This window comes from Jaculus jaculus, chromosome 5, assembly GCF_020740685.1.
Source record: "Jaculus jaculus isolate mJacJac1 chromosome 5, mJacJac1.mat.Y.cur, whole genome shotgun sequence".
NCBI classification, from domain to species: domain Eukaryota; kingdom Metazoa; phylum Chordata; class Mammalia; order Rodentia; family Dipodidae; genus Jaculus; species Jaculus jaculus.
In genome coordinates this window covers 37,305,518-37,332,016 of record NC_059106.1, presented here as the reverse complement: position 1 = coordinate 37,332,016, position 26,499 = coordinate 37,305,518, and the positions used below count along the sequence as shown (strand labels likewise).

Sequence of the window (26,499 nt, the reverse complement as noted above, 5' to 3'; positions counted from 1 at the left end):
GCCTGTGATGGAGTGAGACTACCTCGACCCCCACTCCAGCCCCACCCCTCCCCCAGCAAAAAAAAAAAGAAGAAGGAACAGCTAAGTTTACACAAAGGTGAAGAAAGGTGGACTACCACACTTCATATACATTGTAGGAAATGCATGTCCTGAAGGTTCTTAGGCCTGGAAACAGTCTATAATGGACCCCCAGGACAGAGGTCTCCAGCCAACTATTCTGAGCACCTGGGGACTGGACTTCTCAGTAAGCCAGCCTGGGCTTCTCTGTTGCTCTATGCCCTCTGTTTCAGGGGATCACCAAGAAGTGTCAGTAAGGAATGGAACACACAGTGAGTTTAATGGGGGAGTGAGTGTCAGATGCAGTTGATCAGCGTGGTACCCAAGGGGACATCACCAGAGCCACTGCTGAGCACAGTGAGTCTTCCATGTCTACCATCTGAGGATGGTCTCTCTAGATGCTGCCAGCAAGCCCCTGGCTGCCAGCCAGTCCATGGAGAGACCATGGCTGAGTGTATGCAGGAGTTCACAATACTTTCTAAGGATTTTGTTGGTTGGTTGAGGGGTGTGTGTGTTTAAGACAGGGTCTTACTTACAATGTAACCTTGGCTGGGGCTGGCTGGCTGGCTGGCTTGGAACTCACTGTGTAAACCAGGTTAACCTTAAATACATGATGATCTCTTGCCTCTGCCTCTTGATTGCTGGGATCATAGGAGTAAATAGAAAGGATTTTTTTCTTTTCCAAATCACATGCTTTTTTTTCCACAAGACACAGATGGCTGCTGGTATAAACTCTCTCTTCTTCTTCAAAGGCACATCCAGGACCCTGCAAGCCAGCGGTTGACGTGGAACAAGTCTCCCAAGAGTGTGCTTGTCATTAAAAAGATCCGCGATGCCAGCCTGTTGCAGCCCTTCAAAGAGCTCTGCATGTACCTCATGGAGGTGAGCAGGCATGGGTTTGAGACTTGTTGGAATGCTCTTGGCTTGGTGCATCCCACTCAAGAGCTGGGAAACAGACTTGCCCAGGGCCACAGAACTTAGGACTCGACTAGCCTCTACGCAGGTGTCCCAAGTGTCAGAACAATAAAGGCCCATAGTGTTGGAGGGTAGGAAACCCAAGATGGAGGGGCTGCATCTGGCCAGGGCTTTGAGCTGCAAACATTGTTTTATAAGAAACTCCCTCATGCGGTAGCATACTCACTCCCATGATAACAGTGCTTAGCTCTCTTGACCTTCCTACAGTATTCTATCTCTTGAATCCTGTTGTGGCAGTGACAGTTACACCTTGTGAGTTTGGAAGGTGTACATGTTCTTTTCTGTTACCATTAACACAATTCCATTCTGGGTAAGTTTTAATAAAAAGGTTTGTTTTAGCTCATGGTTTTGAAGGTGAAAAGTCCAGGGGCCACATTTGGTGATGGATGCCATCCTGCCAGGTTGGCACAAAACACCATATGACCAGAGATAGGTGTATTCTTGTATGCACATTTGAATGCCTTTGGTCTTTTCCCCTGCCACCAAGATGTAATGATGGGCTCTACCCTGATGGCTTCAATCTTAATCATTTCTCAAAGGTGCCACCTCTGAGCACCATAGATCTACCCTCTTGGTGCCTCAAAATCACAGCCTCTTTACGTACATGACCAGGGTACCCCTCAGATCACTTCTAAGCCATAGCACCAGATGTCTGACCACTGAAGTCAGAAAGCATCTGATCAGGAAGAGGCCTCTAATGTTGAGTACCAGAGGCCTGGCTGCTCAGAGATGAAACAAACAGAATGGAAATTACTTACTTGACATGAAAATGACTTTCTTCACCCCATCCTAACACACAGAGTCCTAAAAGGAGTTCTTGGGAAGACTAGCATGACCTGGGCTAATGGGGATGTGATGGATTGTGTGGGGCTCAGCTGTGCTTTGCTTCTAGGAGAACAACATGATTGTATATGTGGAAAAGAAAGTGCTGGAAGACCCTGCCATAGTGAGTGATGAAAACTTTGGACCAGTGAAGAAGAAGTTCTGCACTTTCCGTGAAGGTGTGTTGTTTTGTGCTTAGTCAACTGGTGTATGTGGTGGAAACTTCTAACATTCCACCCTTCTTCACATTTGTGTACTTCAGGCATTGGAATTCTGTGTAACAGTAGTTCCAGGTTTTCTGTCTGCTTTCTAGATTATGACGACATTTCCAACCAAATAGACTTCATTATATGCCTGGGAGGAGATGGCACCCTCCTTTATGCCTCCTCGCTTTTCCAGGTGAGACTGTTATGGGATGTTGGTCCACCATGTGGGTACCATGTGAGAAAGTGCTTCCATAACCCTACCCCCCCTTTCATCATACAGCTTCATGCCAGAAGGCCACATGCCTCTTGGTGTTCTTTCTCTGATTCTGGTTTTATTTTTCAGTTTAGTTATTAGTAGCAGAGCAGGTTTGCAAATGAGACAAGCAACACATGTATTCCTGGGGTGCATGGACACTTGGACATGCTCTGTCAGCACCAGAGGCTGGTTGAGGCAGGGAGAGGGGGTGGTAATAGGGCGTACTGTCCACACACAGGATAGCCTGTGGAAGAGCTGATGCCTCAGGGCTGGCTAGAAGCCAAGGCCCCTGGCAGGTGAGGGCAGCAGGGGAGATACTATCGGAAGCTCTCTGGTCTCACCCTGAATTATGTTGTGATCCAGCCCAAGGTACACTAGAGGCTCAGACATGGATGACTGCAGAGAGTGGCCTGCAAGGGGGCAGCACAGCTTGGTGGGATGCCAGGGCAGGGCCCATCAAGCTGTGTCGAGTTGAGGGTGGTTGGTCCTGGTGGGTGCTACCCCTGGCCTGAAGCAAAATTGCCTGTCCAGAGGTTGCAAGCCACCTGTGCTTTGGGGACTTTGGCTCCTAGTCTGACCCACTGTATGTAGATATACCCAAGTAACTCCCAGCTGCTGCCCTCTCCTCCCCCAAAACTCTGCCAAGTTGTCCCATTTTCCAGTCTACTGAATATAGTCTCTACAAGCTGGGCATGGTGGTACATGCCTTTAATCCCAGCACTTAGGAGGCAGAGGTAGGAGGATCACTGTGAGTAAGAAATCAGCCTGGGTTAGAGTGAGACCCTACCTCAAAAAAATAAGTAAAATAAAAATAAGTAAATAAAAGGTCTGTATAGCTGAAGCCTTGTGACGGGCACTAGCGAGTTCTTTCCTGTTTTTTTTTTTTTTTTTTTTTTTTGTGATCAGTAAGCTGGTCTATCTTGTTGGCTTGTATGTTTGGAGATTTTTTAATTTAAATTTATTTATTTATTTATTTGACGGGGGGAGGAAAAGAATGGACAGACCAGGGCCTTTTGCCACTGCAGACAAATTCTAGGCACATGCTCTACTTTGTGTATCTGGCTTTATGTGGGTACTGGTGAATCTAATCAAATCTGAGTCATCAGACTTTGCAAGCAAATGTGTTTAACCTCTGAGCCATCTTTCTAGCCCCCAGCTTTTTGTTTCTTATTGGCCCTTACATACCTGTTTCTTCTTCCTTGGGAATATGGCCCTGCCCTGACTTAGTTATTTCTTTATTTTCCTGAGTCTCTCACGTAGGACTTCCCATCACACCCTGGGGTCCCTCACCTAAGACAAACCTCATGTCCTAGGAGATCCTCCACCCCTCACCTAGCTCATGCCCACACCTCCCCAGGGTCCACAGCTGTTGACAGCTTGGTGGCTCCTACATGACCAGGCAGTGCCACATGGTCTCCTCACCCACAGGGCAGTGTGCCTCCAGTAATGGCCTTCCACCTGGGCTCTCTGGGCTTCCTGACTCCATTCAACTTTGAGAACTTCCAGACCCAAGTAAAACAGGTTATAGAGGGTAAGTTGGAATGTTCTGAAACCCACAAACAGCTGTCGGTTGGCATTATACTTGGTTAGCTTTTAAAAAATAGTTATTTTGCAAAGAGATAATATTAATGGGAGCATATTTTTAATTAATGATGCAGTACTTAAAACTCTCATGGTATGGGCTGGTGGGATGGCTTAGCATTTAAGGCATTTGCCTGCAAAGCCAAAGGACCCTGGTTCCATTCCCCATGTTAGCCAGATGTACAGGGGGCTCATGCATCTGGAGTTCGTTTACAGTGGTGCACTCATTCTTTCTCTCTCCCCCTATCTAACTTCCTCCCTCCTTCTTTCTCTGTCATATATAAATATTTAAAAAGAAAAGAAAATTGAAAAAAAAAAAAACTGTCAAGGTTCTTAGCTAGGCATGGCGGCACATACCTTTAATCCTGGCACTTGGGAAGCACAGGTAGGATTGCTGTGAGTTCAAGGCCAGCCTAGGACTACTGAGTTCCAGGTCAGCCTAGGCTAGAGTGAAAAACGCTACCCTGAGGGTTGGGAGGGAAGTCTCAAGGTTCAGAGATTTCTAAGTTATTTATTTATTTATTTCATTTATTTGAGAAAGAGAATGGGTATGTCAGGGCCTCTGGCCACTGCAAACGAACTGCAGACACATGCACCACCATGTACATCTGACTTACATGTGTCCTGGGGAGTTGAACCTGGGTCCTTTGGCTTTGCAGGCAAGCACCTTAACCGCTAAACCATTTATCCATCTCTTTGACTTCTAAGTTTTGAATATTTCAGACACTTAATAATAACGGGAAGTTGAAGCAGATCAGGGACTCCTATGGGGAGAAGTACCAGAAAAGCAGAAAGAGGAGGGTTCCTCCTTTCTTGGGGTTGTCCTTGGCCTCTTGGGTTGGGCCCTGCTGACCCTTGCTGTCCCCAGGGAATGTAGCTGTTATCTTACGGAGCCGGCTGAAGGTCAGGGTGGTGAAGGAACTCAGAGACAAGAAGACAGATGTCCACAATGGCCTCGGCGAGAATGGCCTGGACACTGAGGGAGGGAAGCAGGCCATGCAGTATCAGGTCTGTGACTGTCCCCACAATGAGGGACCCTGGTGGGGTGAGCTGGACCCCCCCACACACACACAGAGGAGCCCCTGCCCTGTCCCCAGAACAAGAACCTTCTGGTGAGTCTCAAGTGCCATAGCCTTGCTGCCATCCTCCAGGTCTTGAATGAGGTAGTGATTGATAGAGGCCCCTCCTCCTACCTGTCCAACGTGGATGTCTACCTGGATGGACACCTCATCACCACTGTACAGGGCGATGGTAAGGCCCATGGCGTAGCATACCTGGGGTCTCAAGAACCCCCTCAAGGGCCCAAAAGTGACACCCATACCCTGTCCCTGCCAGGAGTGATTGTGTCCACCCCAACGGGCAGTACAGCATATGCGGGCGCAGCCGGCGCCTCCATGGTCCACCCCAACGTGCCAGCCATCATGGTTACACCCATCTGCCCCCACTCGCTGTCGTTCCGGCCTATCGTGGTCCCTGCAGGGGTCGAGCTGAAGGTCAGCAGTGTCCTTTTGTCTCCTGTGGTCTGTGAGTCTTTGGCCTTGAGCCAGCAGGGAGCAGGTGCTGCTACCTCAGCACCTGCCACAACCATGGGCCCACTCCTCAGCACCCTTAGGTGTGAACCTTGACTGACAGGGCACCTGGTCCTTGGTGACAGAGAACTGGCCAGCCCTTCATTCGGGGCTCCTACCTGCAAAGGGTTGGGATAGTCCACATTGGGTGGGGATGGCATAAATGGACCCAGGTAAAGGGCAACCCTTCCCCAAGTGTTAACCCATATTAAAGCCCCTGTCCTGGCCTCTGGCTGGCCTGGTGCCTAGGTTCTTCCCCAGACTCTCCATGTCAGGTCACTCAAGCCATGTGTCCTGGCCTCAGCTCTAGTGGCCACATCTATGGGAGACTGGCTGTTCTTGCACAAAGCAAGGCCAGAGCTGCTTCATGCAGGGGCTCTGGAGGGTCAGGGAGCATGCCCTCCTTGCCTAGGGCCCACCTTCATGTCCATTTCACCCTTTCAGATTACGCTGTCTCCAGAAGCCAGGAATACCGCATGGGTGTCTTTTGACGGAAGGAAGAGGCAGGAAATACGCCATGGAGACAGGTGTGGGTTGCAAGACTGGGGCATGGGCTGCTTGCTGATCTTACCTGCCTCAGGTGGTTGGCCTATGACAAAATATGGTTGTGTGGGTGCAGAGGGCTTGCAGCAATTTCCACTTCCCTGGGTCTTGCCTTACACATGGGAGTACGACTAGTCCTAGCATAGGCCAAGTCTCAGTTGATGCCTGTAGCCTACAGTACCTGAAAGTGACATGTCCACCCATCACCCATCCTGGTCTGCTCATACTGCCTGCTAGGCATAGTCAGGCTGGCTTTTCTGTACTCCTGGACATATGGGTGTGCTGCCCAGTGACAGTATGTGGCCTCCCCCAGTACTTGGGTTGGGCCAGGGGGAGTTGGTCATATCCCTTCCCCTGGCATCCACTGAGCCCACCCTACCCTGCTCTTGGGGAAAGCCTGCTCATACCTCTGGGGTCAGAGATCTAGAGTCAAGCCACTAGTATAGTGGGAACAGGGACACAGGGATACTTAAGAGTTGGGTGGACTGAGGCCCCAGGTGTAGTTCTGGCTTCAGTGGGTGGTCAGGAGACTTGAGCAGGTCCCTGGCTCACCTGTGCACATGGCTCTTTCCCTTCAAAGCATCAGCATCACCACCTCCTGCTACCCGCTCCCCTCCCTCTGTGTCCAAGACCCCAAGAGAGACTGGTTCAAGAGCCTCGCCCAGTGTCTGCATTGGAATGTTCGAAAGAAGCAAGCTCACTTCCCAGAGGATGAGGATGAAGATGAGGATGAAGAGGACAGCTAGGCTGTTCTTCCTGGGCCTAGCCTTGAGCCCTTGGGCCTTAACCCTTCCTAGGCTGACCTGGCTGTACCACATGGGGCTGTCCACATTCTGCCTGCCTAGTGGGAGAGCCTGGGTCTGCCTTCTGCAGAACAGATCAGCTTTTTAATGTTTTTACATCTGACTTTTTTTCATTTCTAAAGAAGCAACATGAGAACTGAGCTGGGCATCCTGCACCTCCCCTAGCAGGTCCCTCAGGATCCAGGGTAGGAGCCCCCCATAAATCAGTCTGTTGAAATTTTGAGGGGGTCAGAATGAATTTCCCTTTGATATTGAAATAAATGTCTCAGCCAAAAATATTCCTTTAGCAGCACTGCTTAGCCCTGGGGCCTGTACTTTCTCCCCTGCAGCTTTGCTGTGGGTTGCTTTGCTCTGGATTCTGGAGACGGCCAGGCACCCCAGTCTGCCCAAAGCCTCTGGCTACTCTTCCATAGCAGGCAGAGGTAATACCTGGCACAGCCACAGGGCAACCTCCACATTCCTCACACAGCAGGGCAGTAGCTCCCAGGACATTTTAAAGTCTGTGTGTACTTTTTAGAGATTATTTTAAACTTTCTGAAGTGCTTATGTACATATTTTCTTGTACGCACTTTGTGAAGATGTAGAGGGGGGATGCCTGTTGTCCAGTGTTTACATTGTATCCAGCCCAGTGCAGAGGGTCCAGGCCAGGGCTCCATGCTTCCGCCTTCTCAATTTGCAGTGGCCAACGGGATTTTGAGATAAACTCAGTTTTGAGGACATCCAGTCCACAGGCCTGTCCTCCTTCTCCAAGAGTCTTGGTTTGTGGTTAAACAGCAGCCATGTGGAGGTCTCTGTGAGAGGGTACCTGGGTGGCACACAGGCCCTGAGCCTATGTAGTCTGTGGTCAGCCGGAGCTCAGCGGGGTCCTCTATCAGTTGTCTCAAAGTCAGGCACCTGCCTTGCGTTTTGTCCTCACCTATTAGAGTAGTAGCAGCAGCAGGAAGGGAGAGGCTGCCCATTCTTGTACTGGCTTCCAGAAGGAGCTGGGGTTCTTGTTTCATGCCGCCTGGAAGCTGCAGAGCTGTCTGTCCTGAGCTTGCTTCTGCCTGTTAATGGTAGGGCCCACCATCTCCTCTGGCCCTTGCTGACTCCTCAGCATCTGTACAGCTCTTGAGTGTGGTCTGGCTCCAGAGCTGTCAAGCTGAGGCGACCTGTCCCCAGGTGTCTGTGCAGGTAACTGAATACAGCAGGGATCTGCCTGAGGTGCAGAGAAAAGTGGTGTCTGGGATGTGGGTTATACATCTAAACAAATGCAAATGTTGACAGGTCCTACAGCAGCTGCTACCAGACTGATGTAGAACACATGGAGTTTTGATGTACATTCTTAATGTTTCATACTGTTACTATCTTGAAAATTTGTTAATTGTTGATGAAGGCCTTATTACTATTTTCAGATCCTTTCAATAAATAGACTTATAAAAAACTAAAAAAAGTAACAAATTTTTCTTCTGGTTCATAACCAATTTCAAGACTGAAGGACTTTAGGCATGGCCAAAGTCACCCATGCTAAATCCTATCTTCAAGGGACCCCCTTGGCCTCACTGACAACAGTGACCGTAGGTTGGCTAGGTCTCTTCCTTCAAGGGACAGAAATGGTGTCAGGAGCTGGGGTCCTTGCCACCTATGCAGGGAGTTCATGTGATGCAGATTCCATAGCCAGGCAGTACAGTGAGTTCTGAGGGGCAGGTCAAGGACCCTGGATATACAGCCCCACAAAAGTGGTGGTTTCAACTCAGCTGAACTGCACTGTCACCAGGAAGGGATACTTGAGTCCAGAGAGGAAGCAAGTCCCAATGCCAGATATGCTACAAGGGTGAGGGAGCTGGTTCTGGCCACATCTGTAATCCCAGCCTGCTCCCACCTCACCCACCCACCATCATCTAGCCACGTGGTCCAGGTTGGAGTAGCTGCAAAAAGGCAAGTCCTGGAGAGGTGGCCCAACAGGTAAATGTGCTTGCAAAGTCTGACCTGGGTTTGATTCTCCAATACCCACATAAAGCCAGATGCACAAAGTAGCTCATGCATCTGAAATTTATTTGCACTGGCACAAGGCTCTGGTGCTCATACTTTCTGAGTCTCTTTCTATCAAATTTATGTATGTATATGTGTGTGTGTATGTATATATAAAATTTATCCCCCACCCCAAGGTAGGGTCTTGCTGTAGCCCAGGCTGACCTGGAATTCACTATGTAGTCTCAGGGTGGCCTTGAACTCACAGTGATCCTCCTACTTCTGCCTCCCAAGTGTGAGCGTGTGCCGCCACGCTCGACTCCAGTTGTTGTCAAGGACAAGTCACAGGCTTTAGTTACAGCTTTCTGCTGCAGGTAGGAGGGCCTGGAGGTTCATGTCCACACAGGATCTGAATCACAGGATGGTAGATCTAATGATGCCTGGGGCCACCCCTGAAAACATGGACATTCACAATGAATTAGGTACCACCTATGGGACCCAAGAACAGTGTCCAGCCATCCCAGGCAACACAAGTCACAACTTCAACTAAGATGTTTCCAAGACTGGGCAGGGACACTCGGGAAGATCCTACATGGCCTTGAGACAGAACAGGCCTCTACCCATTCCACACCCAGCAGGCAGCCTGGTAAATAGCCAAAGCCATGCCTGGAGTACACAGGCCAACTGGCTCCTGTGTCCTGCCTGCCCTGGTGAGGGATAGCTTTAGAACAGGCATGAAAAGCCAGACGTGGTGGCACACTTTAATCCCGGCGTGCAGGAAGCAGAGGTAGGTAGGTGGATCCTCATGAGTTCAAGGCCAGCTTGGGCTACAGAGTAAGTTCCAGGTCAGCCTGGACTACAGTGAGACCCTGCCTCAAAGAAAAAGGGGGGGGTGGAGAGTTGGCTTAGTGGTTAAGGTGTTTGCCTGCAAAGCCAAAGGACCCTGGTTCCATTCTCCAGGACCCACATAAGCCAGTGGTTAAAGCAAAGGGGCACATGCGTCTGGAGTTCGTTTGCAGTGGCTGAAGGCTCTTGTGTGCCCATTCTCTCTTTCTTATAAATAAAGTTATTTTAAAAAGAAAGAAAAAGAACAAGTTTAGTGGTCAGGCTGTGTCTTGCCCTAAGTTACACCATATTGCATAAAACAGATTTAAGGTCTTGCCATACCAAGTGACTTTTACAAAGCAGCATTTGGTTCCATTATGAGAGCAAATGCTGAGGCAGAATGAGTGCATCTTGTGTTTTTTCTTTTCCATAGATACCACCTGTCCAGCACTAACCATGAGGCATAGATTGATAAATAACTCACACAAGTAAAATATTACCACCAATGAACTACACTTGTCATTCATCATGACCCACAAACTGGAACCCTGTGCTGGGTCGGAACACTACTAGCTTCATTGATCTCTAACCACATCCAGTGACTACATCTCTATCAACTCTCTGCACTGCCTCCTGTAAGGCCCCTTAAAATTCTGTGACCTTTATAATCCTTTCTTAGCTATTCTGTAACCTTCCTATCATTGTGCATATAATGAGTGATCTGAGACTTCATATTAGTAACTAAGATTGGGAGCTAGATGGTCTGGGGAAAAGGTTCAGTGGTTAAAGGTGCTTGCTTACAAAGCCTGATGGCCCAGTTTGATTGCCAAGTACCCATGTTAAGCCAGACACACAAAGTAGCACATATCTGGAGTTGTGCAACAAGACGCCTGGGGTGCCCACACATTCTCTCTCCCTCTCTTTCTCTTTGCAAATATTAAAAAAAAAAAAGATTGAGTCAGGCGTGGTGGTACATACCTTTAATCCCAGCACTTAGGAGGCAGAGGTAGGAGAATTGGATGATTGCTGTGAGTTCAAGGCCACCCTGAGACTATATGGTGAATTTCATAGCCTGGACTAGAGCGAGACCCTAACTGGAACCCCCTGCATTCAGGAGGTGGAAGGAGGATACAAAGTTCACGGTTATGGGGCTGGAGAGACTGCTCAATGGTTAAGGCACTTGCTTACAAAGCCTAATGGTCTGGGTTCCATTCCCCAGCATCCAATGTAAAGCCAGATGCACAAAGTGGCCCATGAATCTGGAGTTCATTTGCAGTAGCTACAGGCCCTGGCACACCCATTCATTCTTTCTCTTTCTGTTTGTAAATAAATAAACAAAATATTTTTTAAAAAATTTAAAAAGAAATTCAAGGCAAGGGCTGGAGGGATGGCTTAGCAGTTAAGGTGTTTGCCTGCAAAGCCAAAGGACCTAGGTTCAATTCCCCAGGACCCACATTAGCCAGATGTACAAGGGGGCACATGTGTCTGGAGTTCATTTTCAGTGGCTGGATACCCTGGCGTGGCCATTCTCTATCTCTCTCCTCCCTCCCTCCCTCCCTCCCTCTTTCTCTGTCAAATAAGCAAATAAAAAATAAAATACTTTTAAAAATGAATTTAAAAAAATTCAAGATTACATAGTAAGATCAAGGCCAGTCTGTGCTACATGAGACCAGACCCTACAGTCTTAAAGTCAGACATTGAAACTCAGCCTGAATGAGTGTGGAGGGCTCTGGCCAGCCTATCTCTTACATCCCCAAACTGTACTTAGAATCCCACCAAAAGAAGTTTAAACACTAAATACACACTGATCAGTTGTAATATCCCTTAGCAGGAAATGACTGGTGTGGCTTTTCTGTGCAGCCTCCATGATACAGAGGTGAAACACCATGATGACAGAGAACAGGCTACACACTTGACCCTTCATGGTGGGCTCTGCACCTTGAGGGCTGCTGTCACCTGCAATGTGGACAGGACAGCAGTACTAGGGACCAGTGGGAAGCAAATACCCCATGAGTTGTACTTAGATACCACAAAAGCTGGGCTTTGCTATTGCCGGTGAGGCCACTGACTTAAGATACAAGCCTTCAGGTGGAAGAGAGAGAGAGAGAGATCCATCTTGCCAGGGGTCACAGTTGCTGAGCTAACATAGGGATCTGGGTGGGCACCAGGGTAGTCATTCTGTAGCAATCAGGATTTCTGACATGGGTCCTCACAGTTTGTTAAGGTCATCGGGCATTCCTGGTTACTGCTCATATCCATTATTGACATTTGCGGTTTCTAAACCCAAAGAAACATTAGTGACAGGCCTGCAGGTTCTTTCTGGAAGACAAGAATCTGTCTGGATATGTCCAGGCCTTGGCTGATTTCAAGATCTGTGACGTTTCCAATACAAAGCGTTTGGGCTGAAGAGATAGTTTCTTGGTTAAAGTGTCTGCCTGCGAAGCCAAAGGACCGAGGTTTGATTCCCCAGGACCCACATAAACCAGACGCACAAGGGGGCCCTTGCGTCTGGAGTTCGTTTGCAGTGGCTGAAGGCCCTGACACAACACCCATTCTTTCTTTCTCTCTCTCTCAAATGAATAAAAATAAGTCCAATACAAAGGGTTTACCAGTGGGGAAAAAGTTAGCTCTGCTTTAACCCTGGCTGATTTGAAGAAAAAAAAAAAATTATCAGCTTTCAAATGAAGGCCTGACAAAATGCAGCAACTTCGTCCCAGGCTGGGGAGTGGAGACTAGATTCTTATCTCAAACCTCACCAAAAAAAAAAAAAAAAAGAACCTTCAGCGGGCAAGGAGGGAGTGGTCAGCCGGTTTCCACAAGGGGTGCCCAAGAGCAAGCTTCGCATGGCCTGAGGGTGGAGTGTCTCGGGCTTGACCAATGAGTGCCCACGTCTGTGGGGTACGCGCCCGCACTGCCAGCCGCTTCATGCAAGGCTGGCCGGGAGTTCCAAGCTTTCTCTCATCGGCGTCCTTCTGTACCTTAGCACCAGAACCCTGAAACCTCACCAAAAACGTACCCTCCTCTTTTGGCCGCGGTGGAATGTTCTGGAAGGTACCACAGGACGGTCACAGGAAAACAAAAGCTCATCAGCACTGCCCTCCCAGCTGCAATGGAACAGTCCGGGAAAGCCAGCGGACGGCCACATGGGGGCGTCCTGGTCATCCTTGTTGGGAACATTCTAGAAGGTGCCTGGCCATTGAAGAGCACTGTCGTTCAATGGTGCGCCGCCCCCCACGGCCCCTGCGGTGTGTTGCAACGGCCGGGAATGTGCCAACGCGTCACCACGACGGGGCGCTGTCTACCTCTCCGCGCGAACGGCCCCAAAAGTTCGCAGTGTAGCGGGAGCACGGGACGGCTTCCTGTGCGTCACTTCCGGTCCCCTCCCGCCCCGGTGTGTCCCGGATCTGCACCCCTGCCCGTCCTGTGGGACGCCGGGGTGGGGGGTGCACGGTCTTCGCCCGCCCGGTCCCGAGCCCTGTTCCCCAGCCGCCGACGGCGTGCCCCGACGTCCCGGATGCCCGAGGCCGGCCGGGCGCCGGGACTCCCACCGGGCGCGACCTGCTGGAACGCCGCGGGTCCGCGTCGGTCGAAGGCGCTGAATGAGCTCGAGTGACGGCGCTCAGAACCAGACCCTGCCGGGGACTCGGGCCAGGGGCTGTGCCCGCCTCGGAACCTGGCCGGGTCACTCTAACGGGACGGTCGTTGAGGGAACGCGGCCTCGGCCCACCGCGCGGGGCGGGGACACCGGCGGGCTGCGTCCGCGCAGAGCCCAGGTGAGGACGCCCCCGTCCGTCGGCCGCGAACTCCGGGCTCGGGTGTCCTCTAGACCACGGCCGGCCTTCGCTGGCTCCCGTGGAGTGTTTTGTGATTCGGTTTGGACGAAACCTCAGGTTCTCAAGCCACGACATTGTTTTAGTGAGCAGGGGGATTGTCCCCGCTCCTTAAACTTTTTTTTTTTTTTTTAACATTTCGACAGGCGAGCAATTTTCCTGCAACACTAAATCCTTGAACGCGTGGCTTGTTACTGCAGAAGAATAAAACAAAAGGCAAAAGCACTGCTATTTAGAGGCAAACTCTTTGTTCAGTGGCATAAGGTTTTCCAAATGGGATACAGTATACTTTGCTAAACTTGCACATAACATTGTGAATTAAAAAAAAAAATTTATTGTTTTTAAATATTTGCACGTGTATGTGTGCGACAAGTTCTCTTGCCTTTGCAAAGACTCAGACACGTGCCTCATTTTTACATCTTGCTTTATATGGGTGCTGAGGAATTGAACCTGGCCTTTGAAATCAAGTGCCCAGCCTTAATTTAATTTTCTTTGCCCCCTTTGCAGACGTGCTGGCTGGCTTTGAACTTTTTCCTCAGTCTTCCAGTGCTAGGATTACAGGCGCAAACCCCTATGTCTGCAAATAATGTTATAGAGCGGACTGAAACGGTTTCCAGTAGCAGAAAAAAGGACATGGAAGTGATCCATTTTCATTGTAGGCAAATTAGATGGAAAGACAGAACAATGCAAGGAGCCTGCATCCACCTCAAAGGGTGCTGTAGCTGACAATGTGGGCACTGAACCATTTGTACCTTTACAGTCACAGTTTACTAAGCAAGTGGTCCTGAAAATATGCACGCCTCATTTGTGACAAGCACACGCAGTATGTGACTGCTCTAGGCTCATTGTGGACATTTGGGCCTTCCAGCATTTGTTGTGGACCCAGGGCATGTCCTTTCCTGTATTGTTTCCCTGGTAAATCCCCAAAGGTTTGTGGGATTTGTAGGCTTCATAGATTTTGTCAAGACTGGACTGAAGCTGGGCATGGTGGCACACACCTTTAATCCCAGCACCTGGGAGGCAGAGGTAGGATCAGTCTGGGCTAGAGTGAGACCCTACCACAGGGGGGGGGGGGTATCGTGTACAGACAAAACACTGATTAACCCAATTGAGATGTCCTGACCAGGTGTTTGAGAACCTGTTGGATTTTTTTGTTCAGAACAGCCAAACCATTCAATTCCAGGCTAACATGGAATTCACTTTTCAGATGCTGTAGTCTCAGGATGGCCATTAACCCACAGCGGTCCTCCTACCTCACCCTTCTGAGTGCTGGGATTAAAGGCATACACCATCACACCTGGCTGAATTCTTTATTTAATTTATTTGTTTTATTTATTTATTTATTGAGGGAGGAAGGGTTTATTTCAAGTTATGGTAGTCCAGTCCATCATGGCATGGTGGCAGAGGCTGGTCACACTCAGTCCACAGTGAGGAATCCCAGAGCAATGAATGCTGTTCTTTATTTATTTATTTTTATTTATTTATTTATTTATTTGAGATAGGAGGTAGGGCCTCACTCTAGTTCAGGCTGACCTAGAATTCACTATACTGTAGTCTCAGGGTGGCCTTGAACTCCCAGTAATCCACCTACCTGTGCCTTCAAAGTGCTGGGATTTCTTTTTATTTATTTATTTTGAGGTAGGGTCTCACTCTAGCCCATGCTGACCTGGAATTCAATATGTAGTCTCAGTACGGCCTCAAACTCATGGCAATCCTACCTCTACCTCCTGAGAGCTGGGATTAAAGGTGTGTGCCACCACATGTGGCTGAGCCTAGGCTTTAATGAACCTAAAAATTGGGTGGGGTTAAAAGAAAAAAAGAAGCATGGTGGTACATACTGGTAATCCTAGCACTCAGGACCCTGAGGCAGGAGGATGACAAATTTAAAACTAGCCAGAGCTGCATAGTGATTTGAGGCCAACCTGGACTACCCTCTAGACCTAGCAGTAGTCTCTGGCATTTTAGGTGAGGCAGGGGATTCTGTGTTCCTGACTGTTCCTATATCTTGGACTCTATGTTGCCTCTGCTCTGGAGTTAAGCACTGTGTGGCTCCTTTCCCTTTCAGTTCTAGTACACACATTTCTGACTGGGCCCAGAACCAGCTTCTGCCCAGCAAAGGAGTCTCATAGGCCAGCCACCCACGGACAGATACAGCTTAGGTTTTATCTGCTCTCTTGGACATACTTTATAATCTGGGAGTGTGATGATGTCCGAGACCTTTATGATGGTGTAGATGGCTGATACTCCATTCACCCCAATTAAAGTTCAGCTGTTGTGGCTGACTTTCCAGGCCCACTCTGATCAAAGGCCAGTTCTTTTTTTTTTTTCTTTTTTTTTTTTAAGATTTGGAAAAAGAAAAGTACATCAGATGTGTGAACCAGTCCATTGCTTGTCAACCTTTCCAAGCTGTTTCTTTTCAAATTTTTTTAACAACTTTCATGATTATAAAAAAAATTCCGTGGTAATGTCCTCCCTCCTCCCACTTTCCCCTTTGAAACTCCATTTTCCATCATATCCCCCTCCCTCTCCCTCTCAATCAGTCTCTCTTTTATTTTGATGTCATGATCTTTTCCTCCTGTTATGATGGTCTTGTGTAGGTGATGTCAGACACTGTGAGGTCATGGATATCCAGGCCATTTTGTGTCTGGGGGGTGCACGTAAGGAGTCCAACCCTTCCTTTGGCTCTTACATTCTTCCCGCCACCTCTTCCGCAATAGACCCTTAGCCTTGGAAGGTGTGATAGAGACATTGCAGTCAAAGAAAGGCCAGTTCTTAAAATCACCTTGTTGCCAGATTTCCGCTGAAAGCTCCGTCTTTTGCAGGACAAGACTTTCTTCTCTCTGAAAGCAGCGTGAGTCTTGTGGGCTGGAAAAGAAGAACAGACTATGGACACCTGGGGGCCAAAACTAGGTAAGTGACTGCCAGGGCAAGAGCCATGTAGCTCCAGGTTTTTGGGAATCAGGCTCATCCCCCAAAATTCTTTGTTGCCTTGTTAGCTGTATAAAATGTATCTTTGTGGGTAGGAACAGGCTCTTTCTTTAGGTTACAAACATCTGTATTTTGAGTCACATCAGTCAGCTATTGGTAAGTTGCTCCCATATTATCATTTTTCCTAAATGTGAAGACTGCCCAGTTTAAATATTTAGATAATGAAAAGCTTCCTTGGTGGTCATCTCCGTGCATGCAAGCCATGAGGATAAGGCTATGGTAGACAGCCTCCAATATGACCCCAGGTGGCCTCTCCCGTTGATGTGGCCTCTTCCTAAAGCCTTGCTTCTATACAGCAGATGTGAAGAGTGTCAGTTCGTTTTGTTGTTGTTGTTGTTCTTTTTTTAAAATCTATTTAAGGAGATTTAAATAGAAAATTGGCATTCCAGGGCCTCTAGCCACTGCAAACGAACTCCAGACACATGTGACATGATGTGCATCTGGCTTATGTGGGACCTGGAGAATTGAACCTGGGTCCTTAGGCTTCACAGGTGAGTGTCTTAACTGCTAATCCATCTCTCCAGCCCAAGAGTGTCAGTTCTAAATGGGGTGACAGACAGACTAATGAAAGCCAGCTGCCAGGTTGTAATGTTCCTTGTAGAGGGGTACCATGAGGTCTTCGGCCAGCAGCCAGTGAGGATCAAGTCCTCCCATTTTCACAAGTGTGGGCACAGCTATGGGCCCCAGTCAAGTGTTCTGATGAAGCCCACTCTGGCTGTTACAGCTCGGTAGTTTCATGAAAGATTAGAGCTAGGGCACAAGGAGGTTGCCTGGTTTCTGACCCCCAGAAACTGAAGCCATAGTGCCTTTCAGGTCCTTGTCAAGTGTGGAGTGATATCTTTTATAGGGTTTGGTTCTACTCCTGTTCCTATGGATGTGGTCTTCATACACTCTGGAAATAAGTTCTTGTCCCATATGTCAGTCTTCTCCCCACTTGTGGCTTGTCATTTCACCCTGCGGGGTGGGGGTGTGTGAATGATTCTGAGGCTCAGAACCAGGACCTTTGAGCATCAGCTGTCCCACTGCTGAGAAAAAAAAAAATCCATTGGCATTCATCAGCTACTTCCTTCCCTCCTTTCCTTCTTTCCATTCCTTGCCATGGGATCCTTCTACACTAAAGCTGATATTATAAGCCCAGCCATTATGGTACTTTTATCTACTGTTTCCATCATATTCTACTGATACCTAGCATGATTTTTTTTTAATTTGTTTGGTTGGGGGTTTTTTGTTTTGTTTTTTGAGGTAGGGTCTCACTGTAGCCCAGGCTGACCTGTAATTCACTTTGTCGTCTCAGGGTGACCTTGAACTCATAGCATTCCTTCTACCTCTGCCTTCCCAGTGCTAGGATTAAAGGCGTGCACACCTGGCTGATTTTTTATTTATATTTATTTATTTATTTATTTAAGAGAGAGATGTACAGAGAGACAGAGAGGGAAAGAGTGTGCCAAGGCCTCAAGCCACTGCAAACGGAACTCCAGACACATGTACCCCCATGCATCTGGCTTACATAGGTCCTGGGGAATTGAATCTGGGTCCTTTGGCTTTGCAGACAAGCACCTTAACCACTAAGGAATCTCTCCAGCACCCCCTTTTAAAATTTTATTTATTATTAATTTCCATGATTGTAAACATATCCCATGGTAATGCCCTCCCTCCCCCACCTTCCCCTTTGAAACTCCATTCTTCATCATGTCCCCTCCCCATGTCAATCAGTCTCTCTTTTATTTTGATGTCATGATCTTTCCCTCCTGTTATGATGGTCTTGTGTGAGGTCATGGATATCCAGGCCATTTTGTGTCTGGGGGGAGCACTGTTGTAAGGAGTCCTACCCTTCCTTTGGCTCTTACATTCTTTCTGCCACCTCTTCCGCAATAGACCCTGAGCCTTGCAAGGTGTGATAGAGATATTGCATTTCTGAGCACTCCTGTCACTTCTTTCCAGCAACATGATACCTTCTGAGTCATCCCAAGGTCACTGCCATCTGAAAAGAGAAGGTTCTCTTCCAAAAGTGAGAGTAGCATTAATATATGGGGAGTAGCATTACTATATGAGTATGAACATTAAGAAAAGTGCTTACTGGGCAGTTTGATAAGCATTAGTATATACATTTAGCCAGATGGCAGCAGACGTTACACCTGTAGGGCTCATGACTACCCTGTTTTAAGTTTTCAGCCTCAGGGATGTATTCCCTCCCATGGAGCAGGCCTCCAGTCCAATTAGAGGGCAGTTGGTTTCCACCATGACAGATGTACCACTATTGCACACATTGTGATACCTATTATTTTTTTTTCTCAATTTTTATTAACATTTTCCATGATTATAAAAAATATCCCATGGTAATAACCCCCCCCACACTTTCCCCTTTGAAATTCCATATCCCCTCCCCATCTCAATCAGTCTCTCTTTTATTTTGATGTCATCATCTTTTCCTCTTCTTTGATGATCTTGTGTAGGGTAGTGTCAGGCACGGTGAGGTCATGAATATGCAGGCTATTTTGTGTCTGGAGAAGCATGTTGTAAGGAGTCATACCCTTACTTTGGCTCTTATGTTCTTTCTGCCACCTCTTCCACATTAGACCCTGAGCCTTGGAAGGTGTGATCAAGATGTTACTCAGTACTCCAGTCACTTCTTTCAAACACTATGATACCTTCTGAGTCATCCCAAAGTCACTGCCATCTGAAAAGAGAAGATTCTCTACATAAAGTGAGAGTAGCGTTAGTATAAGGGTACAAATATTAAGAGAAGTGCTTACTGGGCAGTTTGATAAGCATAGTATATACACTTATCCAGACATCAGAAGATGTTACACCCCTAGGGCTCATGATTACCTCTGTTTTAAGTTTTCAGTATCAGGGATGTATTCCCACCCATGGAGCGGTCCTCCAGTCCAATTGGAGGGCAGTTGGTTTCCACCATGACAGACATGCCACCATTGCACCCGTTGGCTCATTTGGCCTGGCTGGCAAAATTTAAGGCTTGCAGTGTCCACTGTTGAGTATCTTCACTGGTGTTTTCTCTTTCTCCCATTGAACTGCATGTAGAATGGCTTCTTCCAGCTTTCTGTCAGCTGGTCTACATGGAAGAGGTTATCAGCTCAGTTCCAGTAGGATTTTTCAGTGGCCTTGCGGCCCAAGTATGTGGAGTCTTCAGCAGTAGGGTCTTACCATCGATTCCTGGTGGGAAACCAAGGGCCTCAGCAATGGCCTATAATGTTTTTGAGGCACCAGGGACCTCCCTGGCCAACAACTCACTGGAGGTATCCCATCCCTGGCACTGAAAATTTTCTAACAATGATCTATGCCTCCTGAATGTTCCATTTTTTATTTTTATTTTTTGTTTATTTTTATATATTTATTTGATAGTGACAGACAGAGAGAGAGAGAGAATGGGCACACCAGGGCCTCCAGCCACTGCAAAACCCTAGACGCATGCACCCCCTTGTGCATCTGGCTAATGTGAGTCCTGGAAAATCAAGCTTCGAACTGGGGTCCTTAGGCTTCACAGGCAAGCGCTTAACCGCTAAGCCATCTCTCCAGTCTGATACCTAGTATTTTTAATCACATGTCTCTTTGCTATATTCTAGATATTTTTATTAGTTAATTAATTTATTTATTTGAGAGAGAGAGAATGGGTGTGCTAGGGACTGTAACCACTGCAAGTAAACACTAATTTATGTGCCACCTAGTACATCTGGCTTTAAATGGGTACTGGGGAATTGAATCTGGGTCCTTTGGCATTGCAGGCAAGCACTTTAACCACTAAGCCTTCTCTCCAGCCCACAGTCTAAATATTTAACACAATTTTAATTAATTTTTTTTTTTTTTTTTTTTTTTGGTTTTTTAAGGTAGGGTCTCACTCTAGCCCAGGCTGACCTGAAATTCACTATGGAGTCTCAGGGTGGCCTCGAACTCATGGCAATCCTCCTACCTCTGCCTCCTGAGTGCTGGGATTAAAGGCATGTACCACCACGCCCAGCTAATTAATTTATTTTGGGGGGGGGTATTTTGTGGTAGAGCTCTAGCCCAGGCTGACTTGGAATTCGCTATGTAATCTCAGGGTGGCCTTGAACTCACAGCAATCCTCCTGCCTCTGCCTCCCAAGTGCTGGGATCAAAGACATGTACCACACCCAGCTCTTTTTTTTTTTTTTTTTTTTTTAATGTAGGGTTTTGCTGTAGCCCATGCTGACCTGGAATTCACTATTTAGTCTCAGGGTGGCCTCAAACTCACTGTGATCCTCCTATCTCTGCCTCCCAAGTGCTGGGATTAATGGTGTGTACCACCATGCCCAGCTTAACACACATTTTTAAAAATTTTCATTTTATTTTGAGTGAAAGAGTCAGAGAGAAAATGGGTGTACCAGGGCCTATAACTACTACAGACAAACTCTAGACACATATGCCACCTTGAGTGCTGGGGAGTCAAACCTAGGTGCTTAGGCTTTATTGTCAAGTGCCTTAACAGCTAAGCCATTTTTTGGTGTTTTTTTTTTTTTTTAAGGTACATTCTAAGTTTAGCCCAGGCTGACCTGGCACTCACTCTAATACAAGGCTGGTTTCAAACTCAGTGATCCTACTACCTCTGCCTCACAAAGTGCTGGGATTAAAGGCATACACCACTACACCCAGCCTCTAAATATTTTGTTCGTTTGTTTTTGTTTTTCGAGGTAAGGTCTCTCACTCTAGCTCAGGCTGACCTGGGAATCACTGTGGGGTCTGAGGGTAGCCTTGAACTCAAGGCGATCCTCCTACCTCTGCCTCCCGAGTGTTGGGATTAAAGGCGTGTGCCACCACGCCTGGCTCTAAATATCTTTTTTAATGCAATAACTTTTTGAACTTTGTAGTTCAGATTAGCCTGGAACTCATAACTCTGGTCTTGAAGTCTCCATTCTGCTTCAGCCTACTAGGATTACAGGTTTATATCGCCACTCCTAGATCTACTGGAGAGATGGCTTAGTAGTTAAGGCACTTGCCTGTGAAGCCTAAGGATCCAGGTTCGACTCCCCAAAACTTAGGTAAGCCAGATGTACAAGGTCACACCTGTGCACAAGGTGACACACATGCCTGGAATTCAATTGCAGTGGATATAGACCCTGGCATGCCAATTTTCTCTCTCTCAAAAAAAACAAAACTTAAATACATATATTAATTTGGGGGGATTGTGTTTTTTATTTTGTTTTTCAAGATAGAGTCCCACTCAAGCTCAGGCTGATCTGGAACTCACTATGTAGTCTCAGGGTGGCCTTGAACTCACAGTGGTCCACCTACCTCTGCCTCCTTGAGTGCTGGGATTAAAGGCGTGCGCCACCACGCTCAGCTTTTATATATATATTTTTATTTTTAAAGATACTTAATTTTTTTGTTGTTGTTTTGTTTTTGAGGTAAGGTTTTACTCTAGTTGAGGCTGACCTGGAATTCACTATGTAGTCTCGAACTCACGGTGATCCTCCTATCTCTGTCTCTCTAGTGCTGGGATTAAAGACATGTGCTACCATGCCCGACTCAAGATATTTAATTTTTTTTTTTTTTTTTTTTTTTTTTGGTTTTTCAAGGTAGGGTCTCACTCAAAGATACTTAATTTTGTAACTAATCTCTCTCTCTCTCTCTCTCTCTCTCTCTCTCTCTATATATATATATATATATATATATATATAGTTTGCAAGCAGAGAGACAGAATGAGCATGTCAGAGCCTCTAGCCCCTGCCAACTTGTGCATCTGACTTCACATGGGTCCTGATAATCAAACCTGGGTCCTTAGGCTTATCAGGCAAAGCCCTGATGTCTGGTTTGTTAACTTTGCCCTCTTGGTCATGGTGTTATCTGCCAGTTTCTACAGGGTAAAGTCACACTTTCTCCTTTGGAAAAAAAGAAAACAGCATGAAAGAAATTTTATGGAAAGCTACAAACCATCAGAAGCTGTAGGAAATCCCTGGGTTCTACCATCTCCATGTGTTTTGTCTGATTCCTTCATATCTGTAGTCAGTCCTGATTTTGTTGTTGTTGTTGTTGTTTTTTGAGGTAGGGTTTCACTCTAGCTCAGGCTGACCTGGAATTCACTATGTTAATCTCAGGGGTGGTCTCAAACTCCTGGTGATCCTCCTGAGTGCTGGGATTAAAGGTGTGTGCCACCACACCCGGCCTTGGTATTTTTTGTTTGTTTGTTTTATTTTTTTGATCCAAGCCCAACAGACTGGGCTCACCCCCCCCCCCAGCCACCCAGGTAGGATCTTGCTGTAGTACAGGCTGACATGAAATTCACTCTGTATTCTCAGGATGGCCTTGAACTCTCGGCAATCCTCCTAATTCTGCCTCCCAAGTGCTGGGACTAAAGGCGTGCACCTCCATGCCTGGCTCTTTTTTTTTTTTTTCTAATGTGAGATTGAGAGTGAGAAACCTGGCACACCAGGGTCTCCAGTCACTGCAGTCGAACTCCAGACGCTTGTGTCACCTGTGTGTCTGGCTTATGTGGCATCTGAGTCCTTAGGCTTTGTAGGTAAGTACTTTAACCACTAAGCCATCTCTTCAGCCCGTTTTTATTATTTTTGGATTTTTTTTTTTCTTCGAGATAGGGTCTTACTCTGGCCCAGGCTGACCTGGAATTCACTATGTAGTCTCAGGGTGGCCTCACACTAAAACAATCCTCCTACCTCTGCGTCCTGAGTGGTGGGATTAAAGGCGTGCTGCACCATGCTTGGCATTATTTATTTATTTATTTATTTGTAAAGAGAGAGAGTGAGATGGGGAGGGAATGGGTGCACCAGGACCTCTCACCACTCCAAAGAACTCCAGATGCATACACCACTACTTTGTTCATTGAGCTTTACATAGATACTAGGGAATCAAACCCATGTCCTCAGACATTGCAAGCTGAGCCATCTCTCCAGCCCTATTCCTGACTCTTTTTTTATTATTATTAGAGACAGACAGAGGGAGAGAGAGAGTGAAAATGGGTGTGCCAGGGCCTCTAGCCACTGCAAACGAACTCCAGACACATGTGCTCCCATGTGTATCTGGCTTACGTGGGACCTAGAGAATCGAACCAGGTTCCTTAGGCTTTGCAGGCATGAGCCTTAACTGCTAAGCCATCTCTCCAGCCCTCCTGATGTTTTTTGTTTGTCTGTTTGGTTGGTTGGTTGGTTTGGTTTGGTTTGGCTTGGTTTTTCAAGGCAGGGTCCCACTCTAGTCCCTGTTGACGTGGAATTCAGTCTAGTTGCAGGCTGGCCTCAAACTCACAGTGATTCTCCTACCTCCACTTCCCAAGTGCTGGATCTGAAGGTGTGCACCATCACACCCAGCTGCATGGGAGCATTTTAGTAGCTCTTGGTGAAGCCTTAATTGATCCTTCGTGTCTTCTTGATTTCTGAATAGGCTTGCCTCTTCCTCGTGGGCGGGTGTGATAGAGGCTTTTCATCTTGTTCCATGGGGAAAGACCAGTGTTTGTATCTCCTATGTAACATTAGATATGTTGTGTTTCCTTTTCTGGGTTTGTCTGCTATCAAAAATATGTATGAAACAGTCACATCTCCCTGCAGTGGCTTAGCTCTTCCTGAAGTCCACCTCAGTGAAGTGCTTTGTTAATTTTTGCCCCTTATTTCCTATCACTTGCAATGACTCTTTCTGAGGATGGGTTGTTGAGATAGGGTCTTACTCACTAAATATGCCAGTCTGGCTTCAAACTTATGATCTCCCTGCCTTAGCCTCCCCAGAGCTGGGATTACAGGTCTGTACCACCACACCTGCTTGCAGCAACTCTTGAAATGCCATGTCCAGACAGTTTCCATCTGGAATCTGTGTTTGTACTGTTAGATCAATCTAACTTGGGACAGTCAGTGAGGTGAAAAGAACCCGTGGGTGCCTCTGCAGGGGTGGCTCCACATAGTGGCTGTCTGCGTGGCTACCCTTGAACTATCAAAGGAGCTGAAACATGATCTCAATTTAGGCATCTTTGATGTTGTCTGACTTCACTGGTGAGTGTACAGGCCTCTGCTTTTTGCTGCTTGTCATTTTTGGCTCTTGGAATATGTAATTGCATCAGAATCACTTGGCTAGCCAAGCTAGAGATACTTGTGGGGGAGGTTCCTGTGACCTTATCTTGTGGGGACATAGACACTGGGAGTGCAGGAATTTCATGGTATTAATATTCCCTGGGATCAGGGATGGGAACTGGGAGAACTATGTGGGCAGGAAAGCTAGCTCTGGCCTGAGGGTCTAGACCAAGTGCAGCAGAAGTGTGGGTATGTAAAGTCAGTACAGTGTTGTAGAATGTTCAGTGTGTACACTTCTCTCTCTCTTTCTCTTTTTTTCCCCCTTGGTTTTTCGAGGTAGGGTCTCCCTCTGGCCCAGGCTGACCTGGAATTCACTATGGAGTCTCAGGGTGGCCTTGAACTCACAGCAATCCATCTACCTCTGCCTCCCGAGTGCTGGGATTAAAGGCGTGCGCCAGCACACCCTGCTCCATGATTTTTTTTTTAATTATTTATTTACTTATTTGAGAGCGACAGATACAGAGAGAAAGACAGATAGAGGGAGAGAGAGAGAGAGAATGGGCGCGCCAGGGCTTCCAGCCTCTGCAAACGAACTCCAGACACGTGCGCCCCCTTGTGCATCTGGCTAACGTGGGATCTGGGGAACCGAGCCTCGAACCGGGGTCCTTAGGCTTCACAGGCAAGCGCTTAACCGCTAAGCCATCTCTCCAGCCCCGATTTTTTTTTTTTAATTAGAGAGAGACAATGAACATAGGGGGGAGAGAGAGAATTGGTGCTTCAGGTCCTCAGCCACTGCTGTCAATGACCAGATGCTTACAACACCTAGTGGGCGTGTGCGACCTTGAGCTTGCCTCACATTAGTGTGTCTTGCTTACAGGAGTGTTGCAGTCACGTTTGCATTGCTGGCAAAAATCACCTGACCAAGAGCAGCTTTGTGGGTTAAAGGTTTATTTTGGCTTACAGACTCAAGGGGAAGCTCCATGATGGCAGGGGAAAATGACAGCATGAGCAGAGGATAGAAATCACCCCCAGCCAACATCAGATAGACAATAGGAACAGGAGAGTGTGCCAAACACTGGCTATAACAGTCATAAGTGCACCCCCAGCAATACACTGCCTCCAGGATGTGTTAATTCCCAAATCTCCATCAGCTGGGAACCTAGGGTTCAGAAAACCTAAGTTTCTGGGGGACACTTGAATCAAACTACAACAGTAGGATATGGAGTTGAACATGGGTCCTTAGGCTTTGCAGGCAAGCACCTTAACTGCTAGGCCATCTTTCCAGCTCACTTTTTTTTTCCTTTTTTTTTTTTTTTTAGGTAAAGTTTCACTTTAGCCCAGGCTGACCTGGAATTCACTATGTTGTCTCAGAGTAGCCTTGAACTCATGGTGATCCTCCTATCCAAGTGCTGGGATTAAAGATGTGCATCCCCATGCCTGGCCCTCTTTTTTTTTTTTTTAAGTATTTATTTATTTATTTGAGAGCGACAGACACAGAGAGAAAGACAGATAGGGGAGAGAGAGAGAATGGGTGCGCCAGGGCTTCCAGCCTCTGCAAACGAACTCCAGACGCGTGCGCCCCCTTGTGCATCTGGCTAACGTGGGACCTGGGGAACCGAGCCTCGAACTGGGGTCCTTAGGCTTCACAGGCAAGCGCTTAACCACTAAGCCATCTCTCCAGCCCCTCTTTTTTTTTTTTTAATTAAAATACTTTATTTATTTATTTGAGAGAGAGAGAAAGATACAGATAGAATAGGTATGCTAGGGTTGCCAGACACTGCAAATGAATTCCACCTGCATGTACCATCTTGTGCATCCAGCTTTACATAGGTACTAGAGAATTGAACCTAGGTCCTTTGGCTTTGCAGGCAAGCACCTTAACCACTAAGCCATCTCTCCAGCCCAAATATGTACACTTCTCATGACAGGGTGTCTACTCCTGGTTGCTACCCAATAGAAACATGTGGACTGGATCCATGGATGTTATGAGTAAAACCACCCAGGTGTTTGTTAGTAGAGGATACAAATACTGTATACTGTTCTGTTTATCCAGTGAAATATTGTATAGTAATAAGATGGAAGAATAATTGCTGTGTGAATATGAATTAGTC

The 26,499-nt window shown here is 47.2% G+C and overlaps 2 protein-coding genes across 4 annotated transcripts in view; both read left to right on the top strand.

The window, feature by feature from the left end:
- Nadk (NAD kinase) overlaps nucleotides 1-6,898 on the top strand; it is a 29,952-nt gene extending 23,054 nt beyond the window's left edge. Inside the window, exons 4-12 of the mRNA XM_004657729.2 lie at nucleotides 810-939; nucleotides 1,925-2,033; nucleotides 2,168-2,253; nucleotides 3,745-3,847; nucleotides 4,766-4,905; nucleotides 5,049-5,148; nucleotides 5,233-5,390; nucleotides 5,910-5,992; nucleotides 6,589-6,898. Coding sequence (XP_004657786.1) covers nucleotides 810-939; nucleotides 1,925-2,033; nucleotides 2,168-2,253; nucleotides 3,745-3,847; nucleotides 4,766-4,905; nucleotides 5,049-5,148; nucleotides 5,233-5,390; nucleotides 5,910-5,992; nucleotides 6,589-6,754 — 1,075 coding nt within the window. The 3' untranslated portion in view covers nucleotides 6,755-6,898. The remainder of the gene's footprint in view (nucleotides 1-809; nucleotides 940-1,924; nucleotides 2,034-2,167; nucleotides 2,254-3,744; nucleotides 3,848-4,765; nucleotides 4,906-5,048; nucleotides 5,149-5,232; nucleotides 5,391-5,909; nucleotides 5,993-6,588) is intronic.
- A 6,241-nt stretch (nucleotides 6,899-13,139) lies between these two features.
- LOC101601620 (solute carrier family 35 member E2A) overlaps nucleotides 13,140-26,499 on the top strand; it is a 42,572-nt gene continuing 29,212 nt past the window's right edge. Inside the window, exons 1-2 of one of the 3 annotated variants that reach the window (XM_045149586.1) lie at nucleotides 13,140-13,359; nucleotides 16,239-16,326. The gene's annotated coding sequence lies outside the window, so the exon portion shown is untranslated. Of the gene's footprint in view, nucleotides 13,360-16,238; nucleotides 16,327-16,833; nucleotides 16,896-26,499 lie in introns of those variants that run through there. The other 2 variants (XM_004657730.2, XM_045149587.1) reach the window with 2 other exon arrangements.